This window comes from Tupaia chinensis, unplaced genomic scaffold (genome assembly GCF_000334495.1).
Source record: "Tupaia chinensis unplaced genomic scaffold, TupChi_1.0 Scaffold000627_1, whole genome shotgun sequence".
Taxonomy (NCBI): domain Eukaryota; kingdom Metazoa; phylum Chordata; class Mammalia; order Scandentia; family Tupaiidae; genus Tupaia; species Tupaia belangeri.
This window is the reverse complement of record NW_006160147.1, coordinates 1,240,428-1,258,581: the sequence shown is the minus strand read 5'-3', so window position 1 is coordinate 1,258,581 and position 18,154 is coordinate 1,240,428. Positions and strand designations below refer to the sequence as shown.

Genomic DNA, 18,154 nt, shown 5'->3' with positions numbered 1-18,154 from the left:
GCCAGAGAGGGTGGTACTGGGTAGTGCCCAGTCATTTTTCTAAGGCAGTTAATTTCTTCACAAGTCAGGCTCCAAATACATGTGAAAAATCTACGGTTTAATTTAATTTTTTTGTCATTTTCTTTCTTTCTTTCTTTCTTTCTTTTTTTTTTTTTTTTTGAAGAGGGGTTTGCTATAGGGTGTATGCACATGCCAGAAAGAGAGAGACAGAGAGATAGAAAGTGAGAAATCACCCCCCAGAGGGGATGGCCACGCTGCAATCCCTTCTCCATTCTCCTCTTGGGATCTTGGACACGCACACACACATGCCCAGCGTGAGTTTAAGCCACCGGGGCCAGGACTTGAACTACGCTCGACGACATGGGAGGGAGTCCAGCAACATAGCCATTACGCCAACTGCTGATCCCAATTTTTTGTCATTTTTCAGGCCAAGTTCATTGCTTCACAGGTCCAAATACATGTGAAAATCTTGGTTTAATTTAATTTTGTTTTGTCTGTTGTATATGCCCCTAAATGTTTTAAATAAACACTAAATTGCCCTGACAAAAGCAGAGATCCTTTACTTAGCAAGCTTCATCATTTTCACCCTCTGTTGAAGCCAGTATAAAAGTAGTTGGATACATTTTAGTATCAAGTTTGGTCATATCATATTAAGTTTTTGGAAGGGATTTTCCAGTTTACCTCCTCTGTGGTGCATTTTCATGATCTGCACCTTACATACCACCTATGTTACCGTGACCATACTTGCAGGAACGGGAGAAGTAGCGTGTAGGTAAAGCCCAGGTCAGTGAGCGAGGTGCTCCTGCTGGCCTAGCCCTCGCTCTCTTAGGAGTTAACCACTTAATACAGTTTTTCTGTTGTTCACATTAGAAAAGGTGCACGCTGTCAGTATTGGATCTCAGATTCTTTTTCTCCAATTTGTAATTTCTTTTCTTTCTTTTTTTTTTTTTTTTAAGAATTATTTTATTTACGGGAACTAGCAGTTAGCGTAATGGCTATGTCGCTGGACTCCCACGTAGTCGACTGCGGTTCACGTCCCAGACCGGGTGGCTTAAAACTCACGCCGGACGTGTGTGCGTGAGTGCCCAAGATCCCAAGAGGAGAATGGAGGAGAAGGGATTGCGGCGTGACCATCACCCCTGGGGGGTGATTTCTCGCTTTCTGTCTCTATGTCTCTGTGTCTGTCTGGCGAGCGCATGCACCCTATAGTGAAAAACCTCTCAAAAAAAAAAAAAAGAATTATTTTATTTAGGGACCAGCAGTTGGCATAATGGCTATGTCGCTGGACTCCCATGTAGTTGACCGTGGTTCAAGTCCTGGACCTGGTGATTTAAACTCACGCCGGGCACATGTGTGTGTGTGCCCAAGATCCCGAGAGGAGAATGGAGGAGAAGGGATTGCAGTGTGGACACCGTCCCTGAGAGGGTGATGGGGATGGATTTCTTGCTTTCTGTCTCTCTCTGTCTTTCAGGCAAGCACATGTGCCTTATAGCAAAAACCTCTCCCAAAAAAATAAAGAATTTTTTTTTAACTTTTTATTTATTTTAATTTGATCAGAGAGGGATAGAGTGAGAGAGAGAGAGAGAGAGCAAGCAAGCCACCAGGTTCAGGATTTGAACTGCAGTTGGTCATGTGGGAGTCCAGTGCCCTTACCAACACACCACCTACCCCCCCATTTATAATTTCTTTCATAGAACCCATCCACTACCCCTTGTATCCCATTCTCTACATTGTCATTAGCAGCACAGACTTGAGCCACACTCACGGATTGGAATCCTAAGTTCACCATGTACTTTGTGAACTTTAGACAGGTTAACTAATATATTTCTTATCTATAAAATGGAGATGATACTTACCTCATAATTTGCTGACAGTATTAAATAAGTTAATACGTAAAAGCTTTTAGGACCATGATATGTAAATATCTGCCACTATTGTTAATTTTCCTTTCCAATTCATACAGAAAACTTGGGTTCTTAGATGTACTGTGTTGTCAGTCAGGGTCCCAACAGGAAACAGGTGGCTTGCTCAAATGGAACAATTTAAGGAAGGTTTGTTTAGGAAAGCACAAGTAGAGAAGGTCAACAAAAGTCAGTGAAATTGCCTGGATCTGGAGCAGCCAAGCTGGTAACAGCTCCTCACCTGAAGGGACAAGGCCTGGCGTGGTTATCAGAACTGAGCTGGGCAGAGTTGCTGCCAGGAGAGGAGCTGTGACCCTCGGCTGGGCAAATCCCAACCAGACCAGGGGTCATAGGAGCCTTGTTGACTTCGCTCACGTAGACCAGTCTTTGGACAGCGAGCAGAGTGGAAAAGCTGGGGATGCAGATGAAAGGTATCTAAGGGCCAGCCAGTGTCATGGTATTTAAGGCGGCCAGATCCCACATAGCCAACTACATGGTTCAAGTCTCAGGTCCAGCAGCTTGAAAAACATGCTGTGGCTGTGTGTGCATCCCAAAACCTAAGAGGAGAATGGAGGAAAAGGGATTGTAGTGTGGCTATCCTCCCTTGGGGGTCATTTCCCACCCCACACCCCCATCTCTCTCGTGAGTGCACATACCCTATAACAAATTTTTAAAATAATTATTTATTTATTTAATATCATTTGTCATTATTTTTTTCTTTAACTTGACCAGAGAGAGAGAAAGGGAAAGCGAGAAAGCAAGCCACCGGGTCCAGGACTCGAACCACAGTTGGCCGTGTGGGGGTCCAGTGCCTTAACCACCATGTCACTTTCCAGCCTTTCCTATAAAAAAATAAGAAAAATAAAAAGATGTCCAGTACTGTGTTCTATCAGAGATTACAACACGGCTGTGAACCTTGGGGAAATTCTTCCAAACAAGATATATTTCTCTCTGTCACCACAGAAAATAACAGCAACCTTTTGATTTTCCCTGAAAGCTCCTATTATGTACTTGTATTTGAATAATCCTTGGGAGGATATACAAGCTAATGAAAGTAGGCACCTGCCGAGGTCGGTGAGGAACACGTCTCTCCCCTGGCTCTTAGCCAAAAGGCTAAGAAGGGGTGACGACTACGCAGTATATCCTTTCGTATCGTTTGATTCTTGATTCACATCATATATTATCCATTTCAAAGATAAAAATAAATGTAAGGCCAGCAGATGGCATCCGCATGCATGCCCAAAGTACCAGGAGGAGGAGAGACGGAGGATAAGGGATTACGACATGACCATCCCCCATGGGGGTACTTTCTCTCCACTCCCCTTCTCTAGTTTTTCTCTCTGATGAGCACACATGCCCTCTGGGAAATTTTTTAAAAGAATTATTTGCTTAATTTTATTTATTTATTTTAATTTGACGAGAGAGAAAGTGAGAAAGAAGCCACCAGGTCCAGGACTCGAACTGTGGTCAGCCATGTGGGAGTGTCCCGCGCCTTAAGCACCATGCCACCTGCTGGTCCCCTGCTCTGGCAAATTTATAAAAGAAGAAATTAATTTTGTATTGTGCCACTGTGCTCTGGTGAGTGTGGGAGGCAGTTCCTGGGCTCACTGCTGTCTGCTGTGTTTCAGCCCTTCATCCGCTGTAGTTTACAGTGCAGGGATCTGGTTGATGAAGCAAAGAAGTTTCACCTGAGGCCTGAACTGCGGAGCCAGATGCAGGGACCCAGGACGAGGGCTCGTCTCGGTAAGCTGGCATCTCGGCAGAGTGAGGGGATCTTTTCAACTGCTTCTCCCAGGTGGCATAATGTAGTTAAAGGGAACACTCTATGAGGAGTACAGAGACCTCTTTTCAGACCTGTTTTTAATCTTTTCTTGTGTCATCTCAGATAAATCACTTTACCACTCTAAGCTTTCTTTCCTATCAATCAAAGATATCTCCCACTTCACATAATTTTGAGAGTATGAGATAAAGTGTAAAAGCACTTTATGATTTGCCAACTGTTATAGTTATAATTGATTTAGATTCTGTGAATTAGAGATTATTTTGAATGCTGTGTAGTAATAGTACACTCCCACCCACCTCCCCCTTCCCTTTATGTGTTTTTTTCAGTCTGGGATGAGAAGGAGCGAGTGCAGTGGTTTTGACAGTGACGTGCAGTAAAGAGCCTGGATTCTGAAGCCAGACTGTGGCTGCAGATCTGTTTAGCACTCCCTGAGCAGTCACTAGGCAGGAAACTTAACCTCTCCGTGCTTCAGCTGCCTCCTTTGTAAAACGGGATTGTCATAGCACCTGCCCTCTAAGGTCGTTACAAAGAGCAAATGAAGAAATTTCTGTGAAGGCTTATGACATGGTTTTGATAATTGTGTCCCCCATGAGTTCCAATACAATGTCATGGAAGTGGAGGTGGTGAGACTGATAAGAGGTGAGGCCCAGGAGGTGATGTTTGGATCATCATGGAGGCATTGCTCTCATGAATGATTTAATGCCCTCTCACAGGAGAGAATGAATGAGTTCTTGCTCTTGTGAAAAGAGACCATAAAAAAAAAAAAAAAAAAAAAGAAGATAGCTGCCCCAGTTATTTCTTTGCACATGGCTACTGACGTTTCTTCTTGTCTCTGTCACGTGATGTAACAGAGGTGACCAGATGCTGGCTCCATGGCCTTGGACTTTCCAGCCACCAGAATTGTGAGCCAAATAAACCTCTCTTCTTTCTAAGTCACCCAGTCTCAGGTATTTCTGTTTAGCAGCACAGTAGCTGACAGCTTAGAATAGTCCCTGGCACATAACAAGTGCTGTGTATGTTTACCAAAGAGACCTAGTCAAATCTCAGCCTCGTTAGCGACTAGTTGGGCAAGATATTACTTTATTTGAGTCTATACTTAGCTACTCTATGTGCCATTGTAACTGTGCATAGTAATTACTCAGATATGACTTCACTTCCCATTTCCTATTCTCCCTCCTTCACTGTCCCAAGAGCCTAGGTGTGTGTAAAAGCATTTTGTAGTTTATAAATTACTCGTATATGGGCTGGTATTCTGTGTCTGTTGTTTCCATCTCACATCTGAATTTGTACATGGTAAAGGGTTACTTGGTAATTGAGCTGCTCGTTGATAGGTTTAAGTAAAGTGATGATTTATTCCCTATATATATTTTTTTTTTCAAAGAGATTTTTGCTATAGCATACGTGCGCTCACCAGAGAGACAGAAAACAAGAACTCACCCCTCAGGGGGATGATCATGTCGCAGTCCTTTCCATTCCACTCTCTTCTGGGGATCTTGGGCACACGTGCACACAATGCCTGGGTCTGGGACTTTTTATTTAACTTTATTTATTATTTTAATTTTGATCAGAGAGAGACAGTGTGTGTGAGAGAGAGAGAAAGTGAGAAAGCAAGCTGCCAGGTCCAGGACTCAAACCACAGTCGGTCATATGGGAGTCTCGTGCCCTTAACCACCATGCCACCTGCTGGCCCCTACTTTGATTATTTTTAAATTTGCAATAGGGCATGTGTATTCACCAGAGAGAGACAGAGAGGGGGAAAGTGAGAAAACAACCAGCCAGGTCTGTGACTCCAACCATGGTTGGCCATGTCAGAGCACCTTAACCACTACATCACCTATTGGCCCTGTGTTGAATCTTAATAATAGAGATTCTTTCTTGGAGAGGCAGGGGATAGGGCAAAATTTGCCTTGGTTCTGTGAGAAAACCTAACAGAAACTATTTCAAATGAGAAACTTCCTTCAGTACAAAACTGGAAGAAATGACATTTTCTGACTCTTTCAGTCATGGTAAAAAGGTTAGTCTACATGCTGTGTTTGCAAATAAAATGATTTTGTTTCCCAATGTAAAAGAAAAAAGACATGGACTACAGAAAAATGTACTTAGTATGTATGACAAAAGATCTGTATTTCCAAGAAGAACGTGTGTGAGTCAGTAAAAGAGAAAAGTAGCCCGTTGCAAGACTGGCAAAAGCGATGTACAGGTAGCATACAAAAGTGGCCAGTAAGCTTTACTAGTTTTTGCTGTAGGCTACATGCGTTTGCCAAAGAGAGACAGAGAGAGGGAAAGCGAGAAATCACCCCCCAAGGGGGATAACCATTGCCATAATCTCTTCTCATCCAGTCTCCTCTGAGGATTTTGGGCACACATGCACGTATACACACACACACCTAGCTTGGTTTTCATGCTACCAGGTCCAGGACTCAAGCTGTGCAATTGACCATGTGGATCCAGTGCCTGAACCACCATGCCATCTATTGGCCGATGACCAGTAAACATTTTTTGGGGTGCTGGAAGGTAGCATGGTGATTGAGGTGCAGGATTCCCACACAGTTGACCAAGGTTTGAGTCCAGGGCCTGGTGGCTTTCTCTCTCTCTCCCCCACTCCCTACCCCCCACATGGCACTCTCTGATGAGTGCGTGTTCCCTATTGCAAATTTAAAAAGAAATGCAAATCTGTATGAGCATAAACAAAGATATGCAAGTATCCACACAAAATCTTTTTTTTATTTAAAAATTACTTATTTAATTTTATTTATTAATTCATTTACTTTAATTTTAGCAGAGAGAGACACACGCAGAGAGAGAGAGAAAGTGAGAAGGCAAGCCACCAGGTCTAGGACTTGATCTATGGTAGGCCACGTGGGAGTCTCCAGCACCTTAACCACCACGCCATCTGCTGGTCCCCACACAAAATCTTTAACAAGGTTGCCACAGGGTGATTGCAGGGGAAATGCCTTTCATATTTACCTTGATTATTACTATAAGCATATAGTTAACTTCTGTTTTTCAAAGAATAGTAAAAAAAAATTGGCCCGTATGCATGCGAGCCCACAATCCCAAGAGAAAGGAGGAGAAGGGATTGGGATGTGGCCATCCACCCTGGGCCACATGCTCTCACTGACTCTCTCTCTGGTGAGTGCACGTGCCCTGTGGCAGAAACCTAAAGAAATAAAAATTAAATACACCATTTTTTCTTTGAGAGGTTTTTGCTATAGGACACATGCACTCGCCAGAAAGACAAGAGAGAGACAGAGAGACAAAAAGTGAGAAATCACTGCCCAGGGAGGATGGCCATGCCACAATCTCTTCTTCATTCTCCTCTCGGGATCTTAGGCACACATACATGTGCCCAGCGTGAGTTTAAGCCACCAGGTCTGGGACTCAAACTGTGGTCATCTACATGAGAGTCCAGCGACATAGCCATTATGTTAACTGCTGGTCCCAAATACACTGTTTTAAGTACTGTGTGAGCCAGAGATATAGTGGAAAGAAGCTGCAGACATTTTCCTTAACTTTGACTTCTTCTCTCATTTCCGTTACTCACTCTAGTAACTTGCTGTTTGCCTAAGTCCTTTAACTTCTCTGGGAAACCAGTTCATGTGTATATTAAGGGAGTAAAATTCAATCACTTAGATGCTTTCCAATGTAGAAGGTGTTTCTTTTTCTTTTTTTTTTTTTTTTAGGAGAGATTTTACTATAGGATGCATGTGCTCACTAGAAACACAGAGAAAGAAAGAGAGAAATCACCCTCCCTTCCCAGTGAGGATGACCATGCCACAGTCCCTTCTTTAATCTCCTGAGGATTTGGGGCATGCACACACATGCACCCAGTGTGAGTTTGCAAGCCACCATGTCTGGGACTCAAACTGCAGTTGCCCATGTAGGAGTCTAACATCTTCACCACTACTCAACCTGCTGGCCCCTAGGAGGTGTTTCTTTAATGCATGGCAACACTTACTGATTGCTTGTTAAATTGAACTAAAGTCAATGAAAATTTTTGTAAACCAGCAAACCCAGAAGGTTCTTTGGACATACATTTCCTGCCTTGCACTGAACAGACACAAAAAGACCTGCTTAGCCAGACAATTTGCTTATTGCCCTGACCTTGAGGAATTAGAATATGATTCTATATACCTTCATAGTTTTGAGGTGGTTTTTCAGAAGTTCTCAATGGGCAATGTGGAAGCTGTCTCCGACCGTATCGTTAATCATGGAATTGCCAGGCAGTGCCATCAAAGAGATTGTTCCTCTATCACATCGTCCGCACAGCTCTTCCAGTGGGTCCCTGAACTCGGCAGTCTATGTACAGCATAAGAAAGTTAAGTTTATACCCAAGTGGGCCCAGCAGATGGCGTAATGGTTATGTTGCTGGGCTCCCATGTAGTAGACCATGGTTCGAGTCTCAGACCCAGTGGATTGACATTCATGCCAGGCACATGTGCACGCATGCCCCAAATCCCGAGAGAATAGAGGAAAGGGGATTACAGTATGGCCTACCCATTAGGGGGTGATTTCTTGCTCTCTCTCTGTCTGTCTCTCTCCATCTTTTCCAGTGAGTACACATGCCCTATTGCAAAAATCTCTCTATAAAAAAAAAAAAAATTAGACCCAGGAGATGGCGTGGTGGTTAAGGTGCTGGACATTCCCACATGGCTGACCAGGGTTCATGTCCCGGACCTGGTGTCTTGCTCTTTCACTCCCCCTCTCCCCCCTGCTCAAATTAGTTAATAAATAAAATTAAAAATAAATAATTCTTTTTAAAACATGTGTATACCCAAGTAAAAATAACAGGACAGATAAGGGATTTAGTTTTAGTTACTGATCTTACTCATTACTGTCTCTCAGGAAATAGAATTACTATCCTAATTTGTGGCTGTCTCCCTTTCTGAACTAAAGATCAATGCAAATGAAATCTGAATCTCTGATTCCTGTTATTTTAGCAGTGCTGCAGTCTGTCTACTCTGGTAATAGTAATGTTTTTTCACACAACAACTTGTCAGATGCCTACACGTACTTTCCTCATCAAAAGATGAAAATCTAACTTAACAAGTACCTCATTTATTGGCAAAGAATGAACGGGCTTCCTTCTAGTTGACCCTTGACTAGCACACTACTAATATTGTTTGCGTATTGCTCTCTAATTTAGAGTCTATTCTAGTCCATTCTCTTCCTTTTGGAGAGGTTTTTGCTATAGGGCGCATGCGCTCGCCAGAGAGACAGAAAGTGAGAAATCACCCCCCAGGGGGATGGCCATCCCACAGTCCCTTCTCCTCCATTCTCCTCTCGGGATCTTGGGCACACATGCACACACGCCTGGCATGAGTTTAAGCCACTGGATCTGGAACTTGAACTGCAGTCAACTACATGGGAGTCCAGTGACGTAGGATTATGCCATCTGCTGGTCTCCCATTCTCTTCCTAATAACAGACTTACCTGAGCCTGTTAATTCATAAAAACAGAGGTCTATTCAGCTTACAGTTGGAAGATCCAGGGTCCAGGAGCCACACCTGGTGTCGTCTTGCCTGTGGATATCATGGTGGAAGGCTTCCCTTGTGGACAGGAAGTGCTTGAGCAGAGCAGAGCAGCCCTGAGAGACTGTCAGGAATTGCCTCTCCTTATGAACCTACCACTCAATCATGGAGCCGCAGCCTGATGCCTAATCACTTCCAGAAGCATACCTTTCAGTACCATGCTTGGGTTCCCACAGTCCCTTCTCCTCCATTCTCCTCTCGGGATCTTGGGCACACATGCACACACGCCTGGCATGAGTTTAAGCCACTGGATCTGGAACTTGAACTGCAGTCAACTACATGGGAGTCCAGTGACGTAGGATTATGCCATCTGCTGGTCTCCCATTCTCTTCCTAATAACAGACTTACCTGAGCCTGTTAATTCATAAAAACAGAGGTCTATTCAGCTTACAGTTGGAAGATCCAGGGTCCAGGAGCCACACCTGGTGTCGTCTTGCCTGTGGATATCATGGTGGAAGGCTTCCCTTGTGGACAGGAAGTGCTTGAGCAGAGCAGAGCAGACCTGAGAGACTGTCAGGAATTGCCTCTCCTTATGAACCTACCACTCAATCATGGAGCCGCAGCCTGATGCCTAATCACTTCCAGAAGCATACCTTTCAGTACCATGCTTGGGTTAACTCTACCTTCTCAACACTTCCCAATGGCTTACCCTATTTGAACACAAGAACTTTCAGGAACACAGTCAAACCGTAGGGTCCAAAGACATTAAACCCATAGGTGTTCTGGGGAGAAAGACTGTTGAGGCACAAGGCAGTGGGAGAAATCCCAGTTTGAATTTTCCAGGCTGAGAAGAGCAGGGAATGCCTTTAGTCTCCCACCTGCATTTAGGACCTCAGTTATGTCAGCCAGAGTCATCTAGATAGGATGAAGCATGTAATGGTATGTTCAGATTTGCCTTCTGGTGCTTTGATGTCCAGAAATCCAAATATCAGAGGCTTAGGTCCTCAAGAGCTAGAATTCATCTGTTTCAGACTGCTTCTCTTGGCACATAACACACGACATCCTAGCACATCTGCCAGGCGGTAGTTACGCAGCGGGGAATGGTGAAGTAGCCTGTGTTTTTCTCCCTCTGTCCTCAGGAGCCAATGAAGTGCTTCTGGTGGTTGGGGGCTTTGGAAGCCAGCAGTCTCCCATCGATGTGGTCGAGAAATATGATCCCAAGACTCAGGAGTGGAGCCTTTTACCCGTAAGTAACATTTGTGGGGAGGGAGAGTGTCCTGGGTCTGTGGCTGCATCATAACTCATCCTGCTTGAGAATAGAAAAGCCTTGTCACACAGTGGTCTTCATGGCAGTGTTGTGCACACAGGAGGGACCCAGTGACCAGTTTTGACTATTTAGATTAGAAGATTAAACTTTAGAGCCAGGTGGGATGGTATGCATCTGTGATCCCAGCTACTCTAGCGGCTGAGACAGGATGATCGCAAGTTCAAGGCCAGCCTGAGCAACATAGCAAGACCCTTTCTCAAAAAAAAAAAAAAAAAAAACCCCTTTCAAAAAAAAAAAAAAAAAAAAAAAAAAAAGTTGAGACTTCAGAAATGTCCGTGGCTCTGAATCTAATTAAATTCTGCTGGCCACCACTGTTTGGCACCTTTCTAAGTGGTCTGTATAGCTTCCAGCCTACTTCATTGGTCATGTTGTGTTAAACTTAAACTCATTGTTAAATCGAACTAGTATTCAGTTGAACTCATTTGCACTCCTCCTTTAATGTGTGTCTGTTTCAGTTCATTATTAACAAAAATAATTTATGATTAAACATGAAACTCTTTGGATTGTGTGCTCACCAGAGAGAGAGAGGAAATGAGAAATCACCCCCTAGAGGGGATGGCCATGCCATGGTCCCTTCTCTTCCATTCTCCTCATGGGGTTTTGGATGCATACACACACATGCTTGGCATGAGTTTACGCTCCCGGGTCTGGAAATTCAACTGCAGTTGAGTATGTGGGAGGCCAGCGATGTAACGATTATACCATCTGCTGATCCTAATCCTCCTCTTTTTCTTTCTTTCTTTCTTTCTTTTTTTTTTTGGAGAGGTTTTTGCTATAGGGCACATGCGCTCATCAGACAGAGAGAAAGCGAGAAATCACCTCCCGGGGGGATGGCCACACCACAATCCCTTCTCCTTCGTTCTCCTTTTGGGATCTTGGGCACGCACGCACACATGCCTGGCATGAGTTTAAGCCACCAGGTCCGGACTCGAACCCTGGTTGACTACATGGGAGTCTAGCGACATACCATTACACCAACTGCTGGTCCCTAGTCACCCTCTTTTTCTAAAGAGAGAATTTTGCTGTGGGGAGTGTGTGCTCACCGGAGAGACAGAGAGAGACAGAAATCGAGAAATCACCATCTGCCGGTCCCCCTCCTACCGTTTAAAGTCTTCAAATTTGCGGGCTGGCAAGTGACGTGGTAGTTGAGGTGCCGGATGCCGGACTCCCACATGGCCGACCACAACGTGCTTTCTCACTTTCCATTTCTCTCTGTCACTCTCTCTGTGTCTCCAACTGGTCAAATTAAGAAAATAATAATAGTAAATACAGTTAAATAAACCATTCTTTTAAAATAACTAAATAAATAAAATGTTCACAGGGCCAGCAGGTGGTATGGTGCTTTGGGTGCTGGACTCCCCCATCGCTGAGTATGGTTTGAATCCTGGACCTGGTGGCTTGTTTTTTCACCTTCCCTCTCTCTTTCTTTCTCTGTGGTGAGCTCACATGCCCTGTAGCAAATGTTTTAAAAATACTAAAAATGATAAAAAAAAAAAATTAAGTAAATAATTCTTTAAATAAATTAATAATTCAGATCTTGGCCCTTGGATTGGCAACATGGGAATACTCTTCCACTTTATGGAGTGTCTTGGTCTCAAAACCTAGTGATTTGTGGAAAGGAAAGGGATTAGTTGCTGGAACATAGAAAATCATTACGGGTGCCAGCAAGTGGTGTGGTGGTTACGGGCACTGGACTCCCACATGGCTGACCGAGAGTTGAGTCCTGGGCCTGGCTGCTTGCCTTCTCACTTTCTCTTTCTCACTCTCGCGCTCTATTCCTCTGGTCAAATTAAAAAAATAAGTAAATAAACAAAGTTAAATAAAGTAGTTCTTTAAAAAAAAAAAAAAGAAAGAAAAGAAAGAAAGAAAATCATTGCATCTTTTGGAAGCCTTGTCAGAAAATATCAGAAAAGAAACTTAGATTCTCCTGTACCCTCAAAGCACAAAATACTTCTGTGCCCTCAGAAGTGTGGGCGTTCCCCCAGACACCATGTCCTACAGCAGCAGACGTCAACTGAGTGTCCTCTAAGTCATTTCTGACAGTGGCCCCTCTGGAGGTGGCGTCCATCCCACAGTGTGAGGGCTCAGTCCCACAAGGCTGCCCCGGTTCCCTCCAGATCTCCAGATGCCATTTGCAAGCCCTGGGTTTTAACTATGCTTCTGACCATCTGGCTGTAGATCGTGGTGCCCTTGACACCCTCCTTGCATTCTGTTAATTTGCTAGAGCAGCTCACAGGGCACAGGGAAACACTTAACCAACGAATTTATCATAAATGGTGTTATAGAGATGAAGAGCCACTTATAGCACGGCCTGTGGAAAGGGGCACAGAGCTCCCGTCCCCTCTCGGGGCACACCACCCTCCAGCAACCTGCATTTGTTCAGCAAGACCTTTCGAGTGTTTGGAGACTTTATTACTCAACGATTAATTATATCATTGGCCACTTGGGCTAGGTCTAACCTTCAGCCCCTCCTCCTCCCCAGGGGTTGGAGACGTGGAGCTGAGAGTCCCAACCCTCTTATCCTACCTCGGTCTTTCTGGGGACCAACCTCTATCCTGAAGCTAGCTAGGCTGTCAGCCTCTGCCTTCTTACTAGCACCCATGAAGACACTTAGCACTTTGAGGATTCCAAGGACATTCGGAGTTGTATGCCAGGAAATGGGAAGCAGTACATTTTCAAGTAACACCTTGAAAAGAGGTGGTGTGCAGAAAGCTTGTGTCCGCATGCATTCAGTAGAGAGCTGGAGGCCACTCGAGAATAAACCATCCAGGGAGGTTCATGGTGGCACTGAAACAGCAAAGGGTGTGTAGCTGAAAAGAAGAGTAGTAAAAGGTGTGCCCTAAAACTTGCCTGACTGGGACCAGCAGATAGTGTAATGGTTACATTGCTGGACTCCCACATAGTCAACCATGGTTCGAGTACCAGACCCAGCGGCTTAAAACTCATACTAGGTGTGTGTGCGTGCGTGCCTAAGATCTGAAGAGAAGAATGGAAGTGAAGGATTACAGCGTGGTTATCTTCCATGGTGGTGATTTCTTGCTTTCTGTCCCTCTTTGTCTCTCTGGCAAGTGCACACGCTCTGTAGCAAAAATCTCTCTTTAAAAAAAAATTAAAAAACAACTTGCCTAACTGAAATGTCCACTGCTTCTCTCCCACATGCATAGAGCATCACTCGTAAGAGACGCTATGTGGCCTCCGTGTCCCTGCATGACCGGATCTACGTGATTGGTGGTTATGATGGCCGTTCTCGCCTCAGTTCCGTGGAGTGTCTAGACTACACAGCGGATGAGGACGGGGTCTGGTATTCTGTGGCTCCTATGAATGTCCGGCGAGGCCTTGCTGGAGCCACCACCCTAGGAGGTAGGCTTGGTGCAGGAGCCATGTTTCCATCTCGGGGCTGGATTGGGACTCTTATCCTATTTGGCAGAGCATGAAGTGTGCAGGGCAAATTGGTAAGGTCAAGTACTCTTTGTTTTTTGGACATACCAGTGTTACAGAAACTCTTCAAGATTCATAGATGTTTCCACACTGACTTCACACTTGCAAATCAAGTTCCAGTGTGCAGGGTGGGTATATCAGTTAAAAAAACTCATTATTCTCTCTCATGACACAGATTACTCCTGTTACCCCAGAATGTTTGGGGACCTCCCCCTACCAGCAAGGGAGCAAGGAATTCTGCAGTGGACACTAGGCCTCTTCTTTTTTTTAAGACAGAATTTTCTTTTTTAAATAATTATTTAATTTTATTTATTCATTCATTTATTTTTAAATTTGATCAGACACACACACACACACAGAGAAAGTGAGAAAGCAAGCCACCAGGTCTAGGACTTGAACTGTGGTCAGCTACATGGGAGTGTCCAGCGCCTCAATCATGCCACCTGCTGGTCCCCCAAGACCGAAATTTTTGCTATAGGGCACATGCATTCCCTTGAGAGACAGAAAGCAAGAAATTACCCCCCCTCCCCCCAGGGAAATGGCCAAGCTGTAATTCCTTTGCCTCCGTCCTCTTAGGATTTTGGGTATGCGCACACATGCCTAGCATGAGTTTATTAAACCATCGGGCCCAGGACTCAAACTGTGGAAGACTATGTGGGAGTCCAATGACGTAGCCATTATACCATCTGCTGTTCCTATCACTAGGCATCTTTTAATCCACTTCAGTTCTGACACTGTCTACCTAGAAATAGAGTCAGATCCCACAGGTTGAAGGCTCAGTCATATGGGGCTGCCTTCTACTTCAGACATCAGCTGCACCTCCAGGCCTCCAGAACTTCTATTTTTTTTATAAAGTAATTTTTAAAATTTTATTTAATTCCATTTGTTATTATTACTTTTCAACTTAATCAGAGAGAGACAGAGAGAAGGGGAAAGCGAGAAAGCAAGCCACCAGATCAGGGACTCAAACCGTGGTCTACCGTGTGGGAATCCAGTACCCTTAACCATCACGCCACCTGCCAGCCCCAACCTCCAGAACTTCTGATCATCTGGTTTCAAGTTGGGGTAAGTTGGGGTTCCTGCAGCCCTTTTTCCTCCTCAGATTCATTTAATTTATCAGAGTAGCTCATAGAACTCAGAAAACACTCACTTACGTATACTAATCCATGATAAAGTGTACTTTAAAGGAGACAGTAGCCAGATGAAGAGATGCATAGGGTGCAGGAACTTCAGTCCCTGTGGAGTTGGGGTGTGCCACCCTCCTAGCATGCGGAAGAAGTTCTTGTTCACCTTGCCGTAAGCCTCCACGTGCTCAGCTATCTGGACGCTCCCTTTACCTGTCCTTTTGGGCCTTTACGGGAAGTTCATTGCATAGGTGTGGAATTCTCATTGACTAGGTAGGAACACCCAGCAAGGCCTGGCTGTTCATTCTTGGCCTCTCAGTGCAGTATTCCTTCTGGGTACAGGAAAGGGCCTTTCTAGAATGAGGGTCTTAACAGTGGGGTAAGATGGGAGTTCCGTGACTCACCTTGTGTAGCTAAAGAAGTAGGAGTCCTTCAGACTGCCCTTCACTTCATCTCGGAAGCTGTTTCTAAGCTGCCTCAGGGACCAAGAACAGGACCAAAGCCTAACAGCCAGGAACCATGGACAAAAACGGAAAGAATATATGTATACACACACACACACACACACACACACACACACATACACACAGGAATGTCACAGTGGAGACTGGCTAAGAGTTGTATATTTACAAAATTTCATGTAGTGTTCAAACACTTTAAGGATTTTATCTTGCCCCATTTTTTTGTTTGTATGTTTTTGTTTTTTCCATAGGGTACGCGTGCTTACCAGAGAGAGAGAGAGAGGGAATGTGAAAGATCATCCCAGGGACCAGCAGTTAGTGTAATGGCTATGTTGCTGGACTCCCACATAGTCGACCGTGGTTCGAGTCCCAGACCGGGTGGCTTAAACTCACACTGGGCGCGTGTGCGTGCGTGCCCAAGATCCCGAGAGGAGAATGGAGGAGAAGGGATTGCGGCGCGGTCATCCCCCCTGGGGGGTGATTTCTCGCTTTCTATCTCTCTGTCTCTGTCTGTCTGTCTGGCGAGCGCACGCGCCCTATAGCAAAAACCTCTCCCCAAAAAAAAGAAAAGAAAAAAAAAAGATCATCCCACTTGGAGGGAGTGCAGGGGGGGTGCCCACTGCACTCCGATCTCCATTCTCCTTTCAGGATTTTGGGCACATGTGCACGCATGCATACACATGTCCTGGCATGATGATTCCAAGCTGGGTCCAGGGCTTGAATCGTCTGCCAAGTGGGAGTCCAGCTCCTTAACCATCATGCCACCTGCTGACCTCCTTGCCCCCTATTTGTAAATATCTTGACTGCGCTGTTTTCCTTTTAAGACTTTTTTTTAAAGAATTATTTTATTGGGGCTGGCAGGTGGAGTGGTGGTTGGGAGTGCTAGACTCCCACATGGGCAACCACGGTTCAAATCCCGAACCTGGTGGCTTGCTTTCTCACATTCCCTCTCTCTCACTCTCACTCTGTCCCTCTCTAGTCAAATTAAAATAAATAAATATAAAGTTAAAATAAAAAATAATGCTCATTAAAAAAATATTATTTTATTGAACTTTATTTTATTTATGTATTTATTTATTTTAATTTTACCAGAGAGGAACAGAGAGAGAAAGTGAGAAAGCAAGCCACCAGGTCAGGCACTCAAACTGTGGTTGGCCATATGGGAGTCCAGCGCCCTTTACCACCATGCCACCTGCCAGCCCCAGCATTTTTTTTAAGAGTTATTTTTTATTTAACTTAATTTATTTATTTTAATTTTACCAGAGAGGAACAGAGAGAGAAAGTGAGAAAGCAAGCCACCAGGTCAGGCACTCAAACTGTGGTTGGCCATATGGGAGTCCAGCGCCCTTTACCACCATGCCACCTGCCGGCCCCCCTTGTTGATAAGGCCCAACCTGGTAATATAGTTGGTAGCAGACTGAACTTAAGTGCTGGAAGCCATATTACCATCTACAGGTTGGGATCCCTAGGTGGGTTTGAAAATACATCACATAGGGACTAGCAGATGACTTAATGGTTATGTTGCTGTACTCCTATGTAGTCAACTGTGATTCAAGAACCAGACTCAGAAGTTTAACCATGCCCAGTGTGTGTGTGTGCATGCCTGAGATATCCCTAGAGGAGAAGGGATTGGCCAGCCCCCTGGGGGTGATTTCTCACTTTGTCTCTCTGTCATTCTGTCTCGGTGAGTACATGCACCCTACTACAAAAATCTCTCTCTCTTTTTTTTAAATCATTTTATTTAACTTTATTTTATTTATTTATTTTAATTTGACTAGAGAGGGACAAGAATGAGAAAGAGAGAGAGAAAGAGAGAGAGAGAGAGAGAAGGAAAGTGAGAAAGCAAGCCAGCCACCAGGTCCGGGACTTGAACCATGGTTGACTATGTGGGAGTCTAGTGCCCCTAACCACCAAACCACTTGCCGGCCCCCAAAAATGTCTCTTAAACAAAAAGAAAATATGGGGCTGGCAGGTGATGTCGTATGTCCCACCAGGGTTCCAGTTCCGGACCTGGCAGTTCTTGCTCTCACTCTCAATCTCACTCTGTCCCTCTCTGGTCAAATTAAAATAAATACATACATACATAAAAAATAAATAAAGTTCAATAAAATAATTCTAAAAATAAAAAAGAAAATATACCTCACATGCCTAAGACTCTCATGAGCTAAAGACTGAGAAAGGAGATTGTGTCATAATGGGAGCCCATGGAGGGTTCTTTCTTTTTTTTATAGACCACAGATTAGTTTATTTTTAACACCCATCATGCCATGAATTCATAGGGAATAGGTTCCAGTAGCTCAGGCTCCTTTCCATTGGTTCTCACAAAGTGTGCTTCTCTGGGGGGAGCAGGCTGGTGCTTTAGTTGAACCCAGGTACCTTTCTCTTTGGCTTCTTTCTTTTTCTGGTCATTTTCCTTCACACGTTTTAGGAAGCTATCTCTGCTCTTAGAATGTTTAATATGCTCAATACGCACATTGATTCTCTTGGCAAGAATCTTGCCCTTAACTTGTTTGTTCACAACAATGCCAACAGCATGCTGGGTAACATTGTAGACTCTTCCAGTTTTGCCACAGTAACATTTGTGGGGCATTCCTTTTTGAACAGTACCCATTCCCTTAATGTCTACAATATCACCTTTCTTGTAGATTC

At 44.4% G+C, this 18,154-nt stretch overlaps 1 protein-coding gene across 1 annotated transcript in view; it reads left to right on the top strand.

Annotated features, from left to right (window-relative positions):
* The window catches only part of KLHL12 (kelch like family member 12), a 49,048-nt gene that overhangs the window by 15,190 nt on the left and 15,704 nt on the right, over positions 1-18,154 (top strand). Inside the window, exons 6-8 of the mRNA XM_006159160.3 lie at positions 3,530-3,644; positions 10,295-10,401; positions 13,647-13,842. Of these exons, the coding sequence (XP_006159222.1) occupies positions 3,530-3,644; positions 10,295-10,401; positions 13,647-13,842 (418 nt within the window). The remainder of the gene's footprint in view (positions 1-3,529; positions 3,645-10,294; positions 10,402-13,646; positions 13,843-18,154) is intronic.